General features: G+C 44.8%; 1 protein-coding gene across 1 annotated transcript in view; it reads left to right on the top strand.

Annotated features, from left to right (window-relative positions):
* The window catches only part of MPP4 (MAGUK p55 scaffold protein 4), a gene marked incomplete at its 5' end in the record, with an annotated part of 31,491 nt that extends 18,432 nt beyond the window's left edge, over window positions 1–13,059 (top strand). Inside the window, 7 exons of the mRNA XM_084642872.1 lie at window positions 110–151; window positions 966–1,136; window positions 2,472–2,552; window positions 3,910–4,003; window positions 8,279–8,387; window positions 10,718–10,852; window positions 12,681–13,059. Of these exons, the coding sequence (XP_084498998.1) occupies window positions 110–151; window positions 966–1,136; window positions 2,472–2,552; window positions 3,910–4,003; window positions 8,279–8,387; window positions 10,718–10,852; window positions 12,681–12,872 (824 nt within the window). The 3' untranslated portion in view covers window positions 12,873–13,059. The remainder of the gene's footprint in view (window positions 1–109; window positions 152–965; window positions 1,137–2,471; window positions 2,553–3,909; window positions 4,004–8,278; window positions 8,388–10,717; window positions 10,853–12,680) is intronic.

Genomic DNA, 13,059 nt, shown 5'->3' with positions numbered 1-13,059 from the left:
CAGTGACTTAAATATTTCCAATTCTGTGATATGAAAGATGAGGGGAAATTCAATCGACTGTTCAGTATTCACCCTCCTTTCTCCTTCCTGCTTGTTTGTTCATGCCTAGAAGAGGAGGAGTTCGGTGGATCTGGCCAACGGGTCTTTATTGGTATGTGGTGATTAGGAATAGGCAAAAGGTTTGATTTAGGCTGGATGCTTGTCTGAAGCTAAATCTATTGTGTGTGATTTTTCTCAGAAGCATTCCTTTCCCTTGCCTCTGAAGATTCCCTGACCCGATCTGTATTCACTTTGCCTTTATAGATCCCAGTAAGCTATCCTTCCCTTTCAGCTCCTTGCTTGTTGATTCTTTTCCAATAAGCCCACCTCCCCAGTAGGTTGCCAGCCCCTGCATAACTTAGCTGCACTAGGCTTCTGGTCCTTCAGATCTCCCCCTTAAATCTCATGCTGTGGTGTGAATGGCTTCTGGGGCTTTCCCAAGCTATACAGTGCAGACCATGTGAGGTTTCCATTGCTGGGGATGAGGCTAAGCAGCAAGTCTGGTAAGTGAACTACGGAACTCTTATGAACTGAGCTGAAAAAAAGGTTGAATTCAGTTGAGAGGTTGGATGAATTTTTGGAGCAGTTACATTTTCCAGAGCAAGTCACCCATTCCTAATGATCTATATGGCTGGAAATCTCCCTCTGGTTTGTTTTGCAGACTTGTTTCTGGGGGTCTAATTCTGGACAAAGTTAGAGTGACTTTCAATACTTGTGCTTCTATTTTGGAAATCCAAGCTGCTTTCAGAGTCCCCACCGAACTCTTTTATCAAGAACTATAGATACATTATTTTCTACCTTAAGAAAAGCTACAACTCACAGTATGTTCTTGGTAGCCTAGTTGGAGATCATTCAGATAGTGGAACTAGTTATCACCTGCACCCACTGCTTGGATTTCAATATTAGTTACTTTCTGCCCTTCTCAGCTGGTTTCCGTAGAAGCATGCGTCTCTGCCGCAGGAAATCCCAGAACACCCAGCAGCCCTGTTACGCACGGTGTCCCAGCAGCTGTTGCAGCGCAGCAGCAGCCCCTTATGAGGAGGTGGTGAGATACCAGCGACATCCCACAGATCGAAACCGACTAATTGTGCTAGTGGGTATGTTCCAGCAACTGACGGGAGCATGCCCTCCAGACAGGGAAGCACCTACTCATGCAAATCTTACAAGCTCTAGTAAATACAGAGGGAAGTGTCCTTACTGCTCAAGCACTTGTGAAATGAGAGATTCAATAAAACCCGATCCAGTGGGAGTCCTCCCACTGACTGCAGTGGGCAGTGACATGGGCCCTAACACGTAGTTCCTGAAGGTGGTCGACGCAAAGTTTGACCTACCTTTTATTTTTTCCAAACATCAGTTTTATAAAGTCTGTGTGCTTGTATGTGGTTCCTGTTGTTCCAAAACATTTCCTTCAATGCTTCAAAAGTTTCAGCAATGCAATACTCTCAGACAACCCTACAGTAACAAATATTGGATGAAAACACATTTCATCACAAAAACGGAGTCCAGTTTAACTTCAATGGGGTTATTATATGTATATAGCAATGATAAAACATTTATAAATCCTTTGTGACCAAGACCTTGAAGTGATGCTTTTATAGGACTATGGTTAAGAACAAACAGAAACAGCAATGGCGGGAGGGATGTTAAAAACCCAGCCTAGAAAACTTCAGTTTACGCAGCTGGGAAAGCTCAGCGGATATCAATGTGGATATCGGCCAGAGGAACGGCAGCAGCACTGCAGCTGTCATGGTTCCTGCCCCTTTATCCCCTCCCCCTGCCTCCTGGGTGGGCATGGCCCTTCTGCTGCCTCTTGACCATGAAATGCCCCCACTCCCCGGCACCCTGGGCAGTTGCCCTCACTGCCCACCCATAAGGCTCGCCCTGAGCGAGTATCATGATACGTGATGGGTTGCTGGTCCTAAAATGGAATTTTAGATTTAATAACTGTTTGAATGGAAGCTGCTCATATTTTTGCTAGGCGCAGCATTCCTGGGTATTTGTGGTGAGGGGAAAACCTCTCATCCTAGATCTGTACATGTTTGAGATATGTCTATAGATCTAGATCTATAGATATAATTCAAATTAGTATTGCTGAGTCCCCTTCTGGCTGTAGCTATTCTGCTAGAAAGCGGTGACCTGATCCTGAAGAGTACTAAACAGTCACAGCTCCTGTTGAATTCAATGGGAACTGTAGGTGCCTTGCACTTTTCAAAGTCAGGCACTTAATTTGTGATGCCACCAATTGGGAAGCCCAGTGGAGGAAGCAGTAACGTGATTTCCATGCTAGTCATTTGCTTCACCAGTTCTTGCATATGAGATAATACCGGAACATGACTGTTATAAATATGATATACTCATAGTTTTAGTAAACTATTTTATGTGTAGTCTCAGTCATTAATGTACTGTGTGTGGCTTTTTTTAAAACTATCCAGGTCCTTCAGGGGTTGGCGTGAATGAGCTAAGGCGGCGGCTTATTGGAATGAACCCTCATCATTTTCAAAGTGCTGTACCCCGTATGTGACATGTTCCTTTCACTCTTTAACTTCCTGTTTTGGGGAAAGAAAACATGAAATATCAACTCCCTTTCTCCTGCCACAGAATATTTATAGACTCTTTGCTGCAGGGATGGTTTCCCTATCAATCAAGAATATTAAGCTATCTGTGAATTTGTTAAAAGGGCACAGATGTCTAGACTAACAATACACATTTCCTTTTATTTTTGTGGGAACTACAGGAAAGAAGGAAAAGCTACTTTATTTTATGGGGCTTTATTTAAAATATTGTCTTTGGCCAGTTTTTGCAACTGGCAGGGGAAGAGGAAGGATGGTCTTTGGGTTAAGCCACTGTTATTTGGATTTGATTCTTGGTATGCCTGGGTTTGATTCTTGTTATGCCAACGGATTACCTGCGTGACTTTGGACAAGTCACTTAATCTCATTATACCTCATTTTTTCTCATTTATAAAACGGGGCTGAGGCCCTTTCTAGGGGAGTAGTGAAGATAAATTCATTGAATGTTTGTTTATAAGGTGTCCAGATATTATGGTAATGAGGGCCATATAAATATCCAGATAGACAGGAAACTAGCAAGCCTTGCAGATTTCCCTTCTAGCATACTAAATCTAAAGCAGATTCTCACAACTTCTCATCTCTGACTTGAATGGAGAGATGTTTGGCATCTGCTCATTCGGTACAAGGTTTTGTGAAGATAAAACTCCAGAAGTGCAAGGCTCTAAATCGCTGTTTTAATAGTTTTAAAATTGATAAATTGCTCCAGTTCCTCAATCTTACATTTCTTAGCCTTCTCAAAGAAATTAATACAATATAAAGTGGAGCGGTGCAGGCCATTTTTAAACTACTGCAGAACAGTTTTCATGCACTGCCACTTGTCGAGGTGGTTTTATTTTTTCAGTGTAGCAGGAAAGTTAAATTGGCGGGAGGAGCATTGCAGTGTGTAAAACTCTACTGTTTAGTCAACAAAAGCTGACTTTTGTCGACAAAACTGTGTAGTGTAGACAAGGTCTAAGTCTAATGGTTCACTGTTCCTTCAGGAACAATGCCCATTGTGCTTAAAATGGACCCCAAGGGGTAGTATGGGGACACACATTCAATTTTGGAAGATTTACTGATCTCACTCTAGTGTAGACAGGGCTTTTGCTGTGAGCTAGAAAGTAGAAACCATTAGTTATATTATTTCCATTTGATTACTTGTGAAAATGAACAGAGTTTTTTTAAAATTTATATATTCACAGCTCCAAAAATGGAGTTTGGGAGTCCTGGCTTTTCACTATGAACTTTGTTCTCAAATTGATTTACTGAAGAAAGAAAATACTTACAAGAACTTTAAAAATTTTTATTTTTCTTTCTTAAGACACCACTCGTGCTCAGAAAAGCTATGAAGAGAATGGTCGTGAGTATCACTATGTATCAAAGGAAACATTTGAAAACATGGTATATAGTCACAGGTAATTTTGGGATTCCTATTGCTTTCATCTCTAAAGTTTAACATGCTCCAAGGCAGGGATAGTCTTGTGGTTTAGCCCAAATGCTGAGAGTCAGAAGACCAGGGTTCTTTTCCTTTTCTGCCACAGACTTCTGGTGTGAGCTGTCGGATATGTGTACACTGCACTTAAAAACCCACAGCTGGCCCATGCCAGCTGACTCGGGCTTACTGGACTCAGGCTAAGGGGCTGTTTAATTGCAATGTAGATGTTTAGGCTTGGGCTGGAGCCCAGGCTCTAACTCTCTAAAGTTGGAGAGTCCCAGAGCTAGGACTGCAGCCCAAGCCTGAATGCCTACACTGCAATTAAACAGCTCCACAGCCCGAACCCCATGAGCCTGAGTCAGCTGGCACTGCCCAGAAGTGGATGTCTAATTGCTGTGTATACATGAATACCCTTAGGCCCAGATTTTCAAAGTAGCCTCTCCTTTAGAGTGTGTTGTTTTTTGACTGCCTAATTTTAGCAACCTCGGACCTGATTCTTAGAAGGCCTGAGCACCTGCAACTCCTGTGGACTTCAGTTGGAGTTATGGGTTCTCAACGCTTCTAAAAATCAGACTGTACATTTCTAAAATAAGGCTAAAACTGAGCACTCAAAATCAGGCCCTGATCCCTCATCCACATCTTTAGTGGGAGTGGGCCTTGCAGTCAAATGTATCTCCATGAAGGCACCAGAACCTTTAAGGACCAAATTTTCAAAAGTGCCCTCTAACTTGTATGCTGCAGTTTCCCCATTAGTAAAATGAGGATATTTACATAATTCAAAGGGCTGTTATGAAGCATAATTCATTAAAGCATGTAAAACACTTTGGATACATCTACACAGCAAAAAAAAATCCTGCAGCAGCAAGTCTGAGCCTGGGTCTATAGACTTGGACTCCACCATAGTGCTAAAAATAGCGATGTAGCCATTCCAGCTTGGGCTCTGAAACCCACCCTCTTCCCTGGGCTTCGTAGCCTGAGCTCAGGCCCAAGCCAGAAGGTCTGTAGTACGGCTATTTTTTTTTAGCTTTGTAGTGCAAGCTCCATGAGCCTGTGTGTAAACCCAGCCCCTGAGACTCACTGTCACAGGGTTTGGGTGTGGTTTTTTGGTTTTTTTGCTGTGTAGATGTACCCTTCTTCTTCGAGTGCTTGCTCATGTCCATTCAACTTACGTGTGTGTGCTTGCCACGTGCACTGGTGCTGGAAGTTTTTCCCTCAGCAGTATTCGTAGGGGACTGGCTCTGGCGCCCCCTGGAGTGGCGTGCACATGCCGCGGTATATAGGGTGCTGCTGGTTCTCCCCACCCTCAGTTCCTTCTTGCCGCCAGTGACGGTGCTGGAACTGTTGCTTCAGCTAGTGCTGTTGCTGTTCATTCGTACGAACTAGTTATCTCTTGTATTATAGTGTATGTAGTTTTCTGTTAGTGTTTATAAATCCCTTAGCTATAGTTAGAGACTTTGTAGGTTCTGAATTGGACTTTGCCTCGGGATGGGGCATGTCCCAGTCCCCAGGCTTTAAGCCCTGTGATTGCTGCAAGAGGCCCGTGCCCATTAGTGATTCAGACAGCAGTTGTCTGCGTTGCTTGGGCGGACACGTCAGTGAGAAGTGCAAATTTTGCAAGTCCTTCAAGCCAAGGACTAAGAAGGAGCACAATATTCAGCCCTCACCCCAGCACCAGAGCAATGCTCTGACTCTGCACTGAGCACCGTGACCTTGGTACGCAGCGCCCCATTGGCCATCCACCAGCCAGCACCAGTTCCCATCCAAGAAGCCAAAGAAGGTGATGGGAGGCCAGTCTCCAACCTCCCGCAAGGGAAAGGATAAAACAGAGTGTGAACAAGGTCCCATGCTAGGCAACTCTTCACCCATGTCAGGATCTCAGGCCCAAGCTCCGAGGGAGTGATGTAGCCCAACCCGTTCCCCGCCGGCTGCCCTGGATAACGGCAGAGGCCTCCATCAGCTCTGGGTGCCGTCCATGCCAGAGGCCCTGCAGGCAGCACAGGAAATCATGATCCTCCCGGTGCCACCCACACCAGCTCCTGCGGTTCCTCAGTCATGGGGTAAATACGCGTTCAGGCCACTTCCGCCCTCAGCAGCACCATTCCCCGTCGTGGGGAACGTCTAGGGGTGAAAGTAACTTAAAGGACTTACCGGTACTCGGGAGCCTGAGCAGGGGGCTTGGCCTCGACCGGAAGAGGCGGGGCCTTTTAAATACCCAGGGCCTTTAAATCAAGGTTTAAAGGCTCCAAGGCTCTGGCTGCGGCTGGGAGCCTTGAGGCCTTTAAATCACCCCCAGAGCTGGCAGCTGGGAGCCCTGGGGCTCAGGGGTGATTTAAAGGGTCCCGGGCTCTGGCCACTGCTACCGCAGCAGCGCTCTGGGCCCTTTAAATTGCCACCAGAGCCCTACCGCCGCTACCCCAGGGCTCCAGCAGCAGGGCTCAGGTGGCACTTTAAAGGGCCTGGGGGCTCTGGCCGCTGCAGGGAGCCTTTGGGGGTGTGCTTTAAAGGGCACGGGGCTCCCCGCAGTGGCCGGAGCCCCAGGCCCTTTAAATCAGCACTGGAGCCCTGCCGCCACTACCCCAGGGCTCCAGCAGCAGGGCTCGGGGGGTGCTTTAAAGGACCCTGCAGGTCAAAGAGGGAGCAGGGGAACAAGCCACTGGGCCACAAATGGTTGTGGAGGATCCTACTGCACCGGCATCTTCCTCATCATCCCCAGACGAGGCTATAACGGGGCCACCTCTCCCGGTTCCTCCGGATAATGGTAAAGCACACCAGGAACTACTGAAGAGGGTCGCTGCCAACCTGGATCTTCAGGCGGAGGAGCTAGAGGAGCCTTCGGATTCTCTCTTCAATGTCCTCTGCTCCACAGCACTGGCCAGGGTGGCTCTACCCTTCATGATGGGGTCTCTAAGATCACTAATGCCCTGTGGCAAACTCCTTCCTCCCATCTCCAAGAGGGCCGAGCGCAAGTATTTTGTGCCATCCAAAGGCCACGAGTACCTGTACACCCACCCTGCTCCCAACTCCCTAGTGGTAGAAGCAGTTATCCACAGGGGACAACAAGGTCAACCCGGGGTACCCCTAAGAACAAAGACTCCAAGAGACTAGACTTGTTTGGGCATAAGGTTTATTCGTCCTCCAGTTGAGGGTGGCCAACCATCAAGCCCTCCTGAGATGCTATGATTTTAACATGTGGCAAGCCATAGCCAAGTTCAAGGGCTCCCTTCCTGAGGCTTCTAGGAAGGAGTTCTGGGCTATTATGGACTAGGGCACACCTGCTACCAGGACCATGCTCCCGGCAGTGCTCCGGCGCCAATCATCAGAGCCCACTCAACCAGAGCACAGGCATCTTTGGTGGCCTTCCTGGAACACTTCCCAATCCACGACATCTTTTGAGCCACAACGTAGCCCTCAGTGCACACATTCACAGCCGTCTACGCCATTACCAAGGAGGCCAGGGATGACGTTGAGTTCGGCAGAGCGGTGTTGCAATCTCCACGTCCGTGAACTCCTACCCACCTCCGAGGGATACTGGTTGGGAGTCACCTAAGTTGAATGGACATGAGCAAGCACTCGAAGAAAAGACAGTTATCTTTTCCGTAACTGGTGTTCTTCAAGATGTGTTGCTCATGTCTATTCCACAACCTGCCCTCCTTCCCCACTGTCGGAGTTTCTGGCAAGAAGGAACTGAGGGTGGGGAGAACTAGCAGTGCCCTATATACCGCGGCATGTGTGTCCCCTACGGATACTGCTGAGGGAAAAACTTCCGGGACCGGTGTATGTGGTGAGCACACACACCTAAGTTGAATAGACAGGAGCAACATATCTCGAAGAACACCAGTTACAGAAAAGGTAACTGTCTTTTTGAGATCCCGATGGTTAGCCCTACATAAATGCAAAGTATTGGTTTTATTACTGTAGTAAATACCAGTGTAGAATTTCCATATAGATGTCTTGATACCAATCAAAACCATGACCTCTGAACCTTCTCATGTATATTTGGAGGGGAAGTGGGTAGAAATACATAATTTTGGAGTCTCTTCAGAGACTGGAGATTTGGATCTGACAGCCCTGTTTAATCTAGATTTTTATCCTCAGTAACGGTTCCTGTGTCTTAATATTCAGTTTTCACAGAGGAGTAATCCTTCTTTAGCTCTTCGGTCTCTTGATTTCATTGCTAAATGCATATTTCATAGGCTGTCATTTAAAGGGTCTGCTTCACTTCTCTTCTCATTCTCCCTTCTCACGCCTCTTGCAGAATGCTGGAGCATGGGGAATACAAGGGACACCTATATGGCACCAGTGTTGATGCTGTGCGAACAGTTCTTGATGAAGGGAAGATCTGTATATTGGATTTGGAACCACAGGTAACTAGGGGGATCTAAGACTTAAACTTCATGGAAGAGACTGTCATCTGCATCCTACAGGTCCTGAGAACCGCTTGGAGAGAAGGTTCAATTAGCAAACTTACTATAAAATTGGATCAGGATTCATTAATAAGATTGTGTACATTGTAAACAACAAAGTGAGGTGGAGTATATACATGCACACATGCTATCATTTCTAATGTGCTTATCACCATGGTTTAGAAGTCTATTCTGGTTATTGTATCACATACTTTCAATTGAAAATTTTCCAGGAAAAATGGACACTGACCCATATTGCCTTATACTGTTTTGTACAATGAGACAGTACATCCTGAACGAATGCTACTAGCGACTGAAAAAACTGTTCGTTCATAGCTTGGAAACTTAATCCAGTAGGAGAGACGGGAACGTTTAAGAAAGAATGATTCTCCTGAGACAGTCTAAAGCGTCCCCAGCTTAATTTTACATTGTTGTGTTCTTTAGACTTAAAAGTAGTGCCACAGCAATGTCTCTGAAGAAACACCTTCCCCAATTCTCTCTAAATGCTTAGCGCAGGGGTGGCGAACCTGTGGCTCTGGAGCCACATGCGGCTCTTCAGAAGTTAATATGCGGCACCGACTCCGGGGCTGGAGCTCCAGCTGCCAACTTTCCAATGGGCCAGGGGGCGCTCACTGCTCCACCCCTGGCTCTGCCACAGGCCCTGCCCCCACTCCAGCCCTAAGCCTGCTGTGGCTTTGTTCCTCCCACTCCCCCTCCAAGCCTCCTGCATGCCACAAAACAGCTGATCCGGAGGTGCGGGGAGGGAGGGGGAGGTGCTGATCAGAAGGACTGCTGGTGGGTGGGAGGCGCTGGGGGTGGCGTGGGAGCTCATGGGGGGGCTGCTGACGTATTACTGTGGCTCTTTGGCAATGTACGTTGGTAAATTCTGGCGGCTTAGGCTCAGGTTGGCCACCCCTGGGTTAGAGGGAGAACCCCTTTTTCCTCTTCCTTATCACTGATCGGTGAGAACCAGGGTGGAGTTAACAAAAGAATTTTTCAGAAGCTGCCTGTGTGACTTGAGATTCTTTTATGAGGCGGAATGGTCACTATATCTCCTCAGCGAGGTGATTGGTTAGAGAAGTTTAGGTTGTATCACCTTAAAGGTCTAAAAATGTTGCTCCTTAGATGGAGCTACTATTCTTAACTGATGGTCACAATCAGTGCTTCAAACATTAAGATAACTTCCACATATGCTCCTCTTTTGGGCACTGCAAAAAATATTTCTCCAAAGCCCAGAAAAGAACAAGATTTCTCTCAGCTCCCTTTACGATTCCTGATCCATTTCTAGACCACTCAGCCAAATGAAAAAGTCAGCATCCTGCTAGTTCACATAGGCTTTCTTCTTTCTAATTCCTGGCCCTGGGCTTGCTGGTAGGGAGGGATAAGGCTAATAAAGGTCTGAGTTAATAGTTGTCAGAAGGTGCTGAAGGCTTTAAGTCCCGCAAAGAACCTTTCTAAGATTTTTCTAAATTACTCCCTTATTTGCTGGTATTAATTCTTCTAATTTTAGAGGGCTTCCATACCTGGGTGTCTCTGGGAACCTAACAAAATATCATTTAAAAACATAACTGGAAGAAAGGCTCCATGGAATAAATTCCAGAGGAAAACTTCCTTTAGATACATGGACCTGGAATTGTGCAAGCTTTGACTTGGTGTAGTGGCTTGCGCTGGTTGAAGAAATGAAGATAAGTTACACAGCCTCAGGTGTGAAATGGTGTGCTGCTCAAAACCATAACAAAACAACCTACCATGAAGGCTCCTATGCTGCGCATTGATGTTCCCTGTGCTCCTGCTGCCTTTTGAGTTTTTCTTCTTGTCCATTCCTTCACCTGAATTCAGTTATCAATGAAAAAAGGAAATTTGATTTTGCCACTGTGGCAGAACATACTTTGTACTCATTAGTTTTTGAACTCCCCCTGCTTTTCACAACAGGTTACAAATACTACTTACTCACAGTGATCTGTTGACATCAACAATTGCATCAATGCATGGAGAGAAGGAAACAAAAGGCAGACAGTGCCTTGCAATACATGGAGCAGGAGAATCAATCTTTTCCAAAGGCAGCCCCAAAACCAAGACAGTTTTGAGCCTCTAAAAAGGAATTACAATTGAAGATTTAAAACTCCCTTAAAAGGTAGCGGATGTAACCTTTTAATGGCCATGTTAGGATTTTGAATACTGCAAAGTCTGGAAATGATGGTACATAATCATTTGTTTTTAATAGAAATAAAATATGAGATGAATACGACTTATACATTTTAATGTAACTACTATCTGACCTTGACTTGCAGGGTATCCAAATGGCTCGGACACACGATCTAAAAGCCTATATTATATTCATCAAGCCACCTAGTATGAGCTGCATGAGACAGTCTCGGAAAAACGCCAGGGTCATTACAGACTATTATGTGAACATGAAATTCAAGGTGAGTTTCAGAGAATGAAGGTGGTGCAACAGTGATGGTTCAGTCAGAAACTGCCACATTCCTATATTGTATTAATGGTTTAAAGGACCCTCATGTCTTTGGTCTGAAATAAATCAGATCTGATAACATTCAGCATGTTGTGAAGCCCCTCTCTCTTCCTGGTGTTTTGGAGTGGAAGTGGAGAACAGAGGGCTGGGAATTGTGCCCTGGGGTTGGGATATGTGGCTAGAGTGGGTTTCTTTGGAGGAAGTCTGATTTCTGTATTTATATTTGCATTATTTGGTTTGTTTTTATAATATATAGCCAAGGTGCCTAGATCTCTGGGTAGGCACTTCCATGTCGTTTAAAGTTAAATATGTGGAACCCTCTTCCTTCAGTGTTGTCATAGAGTCCCTTTTCCTATAGACATCCGCTATAGATATTTCAAAACAAAAGCACAGTGGTTGTGTTCTGCATGTGATGCATTCCTACCTATATTACAGTAAAATTATAGATGCCTTACTTTGTCTAGACACTTAACAAAAATTAAACAGGATTAAAAAAAAAGTCAAACTTTTTTCTATAACTTTTAGTCTTCAATTTGACCTTCATTGTCTAGCACTGTATGTTTTAAAATTTTAGATTTCTGATGACTTCCTAGACTCCCTTTTCCTTCATTTTGTCTGTGGGAGGTGATCATAATTACATAACTAAAAACATGGAATTTGGGGAAATATTGCTGACAAACTGAAATACAGATTAGGAACATAGGTGTGGCAAAACTGATCGGACCTCTGGTCTATCACATCTGGATTCTGCCTGTAGCATTAGCCAGTACAGTGATACTTCAGAGGCAAATAACAGCACCCTCACCTCATCTAGGCAACTGTGCAATGCAGCATGTGGGGTAGAGGAAGACTTCTTGTGAACCATGTAAGCCATCAGTCATGCTCCAAAGGTTTAGAATTGATTACCATTGTAATGGCATGCCTATCTTACAGTTGTTATAGGTTATAAGTCAGAATAATTTCCGTTTGTGTTAACATTTACAGACAGGAATCATCCTCAGCTGATGTAAATTGGCATGGCTTCATTGAAGTCACTAGAACTTCGCCAATTTACACTAGCTGAGGATCTGGCCCATGGTGTGGTTTTCCAAATCATCCCTACCCTGAAAAGACATACAAAATAACTGATCCTGGAAGCCCCGTGGAACTTGCAATGACTTCAGTCAGAGCTTCTGCTTGCAGATGGTTTGCAGGATTGAGTCCCACTGGAAATTATATGCAAGAACTCCCTCTTATTCTCAAACGAATATCAAATGATCATATTTTAATACAAGGGAGCTTATTCCAAGAAGCATGAGGTTTATAATGGGACACGCATGCAAATGGTTTGGAGTTGACATATAGAAACTAAGTTTTCTGAAGGGATGTCTGCAACACTTTCAGGGGGAACCATGGCAGAATAGAAGGTCTTTATTTATAATAATATTACTTTGTATTTCTATGCCCCCTTTTATATGAGGATCTCAAAGTGTTTTATGAACATCAGTGAATTAACCCTTACAACCTCCCTGTGAGGTAAGGAAGTAGTAGTATCCTTTATTTTACAAATTGGAAACTTAAGCACAGACGGGCTAAGTGTCTTGCCCAAGGTCACATACTGAGTCAATGGTAGAGCTGGGAAGAGAAATCAAATCTCCTGGCTCCCAGTTCTGTCATCTAGCCACTAACCTCCAGTTCCTCTTTGGAAGAGTAGAAAGTGAAAACTTGGATAAACCTATTCCCATCCAAAAGTGTCTCACATGAAACTATAATGTTCTATAGGTCTGTACTGTCTCTTACAGGAGGAAGACTTGCAGGAGATGGAGGACTGTGCTAAGAAAATGGAAGCTCAGTTTGGTCAATTCTTTGATCAAGTGATTGTAAATGACAACTTACAAGAGGCCTGTGTGCAGCTGCTGTCTGCAGTCCATCAGGCACAGGATGATCCCCAGTGGGTCCCTGCTACATGGATTTGTTCAGATACTCAGCCATAATTCTGAGAAGCAGGCAGCTTCACAAAGATTATATCTTATGTTTTACCTCCAGAATAATCCTGTCAGGATTGTAAGAATATATCTTTGTGTGGAGAGAGTTTGGAGGGGGATTAGGAAAAAAGCTATAATGAGATAATCATACTGTCTTCATTGTAGTTCTTACTGCAACATGTGATGCTTAACATCA

The sequence above is a fragment of the Lepidochelys olivacea genome (assembly GCF_965140295.1).
Source record: "Lepidochelys olivacea isolate rLepOli2 genome assembly, chromosome: 11".
Lineage (NCBI taxonomy): Eukaryota > Metazoa > Chordata > Testudines > Cheloniidae > Lepidochelys > Lepidochelys olivacea.
This window is presented reverse-complemented; position numbering and strand designations above follow the sequence as displayed.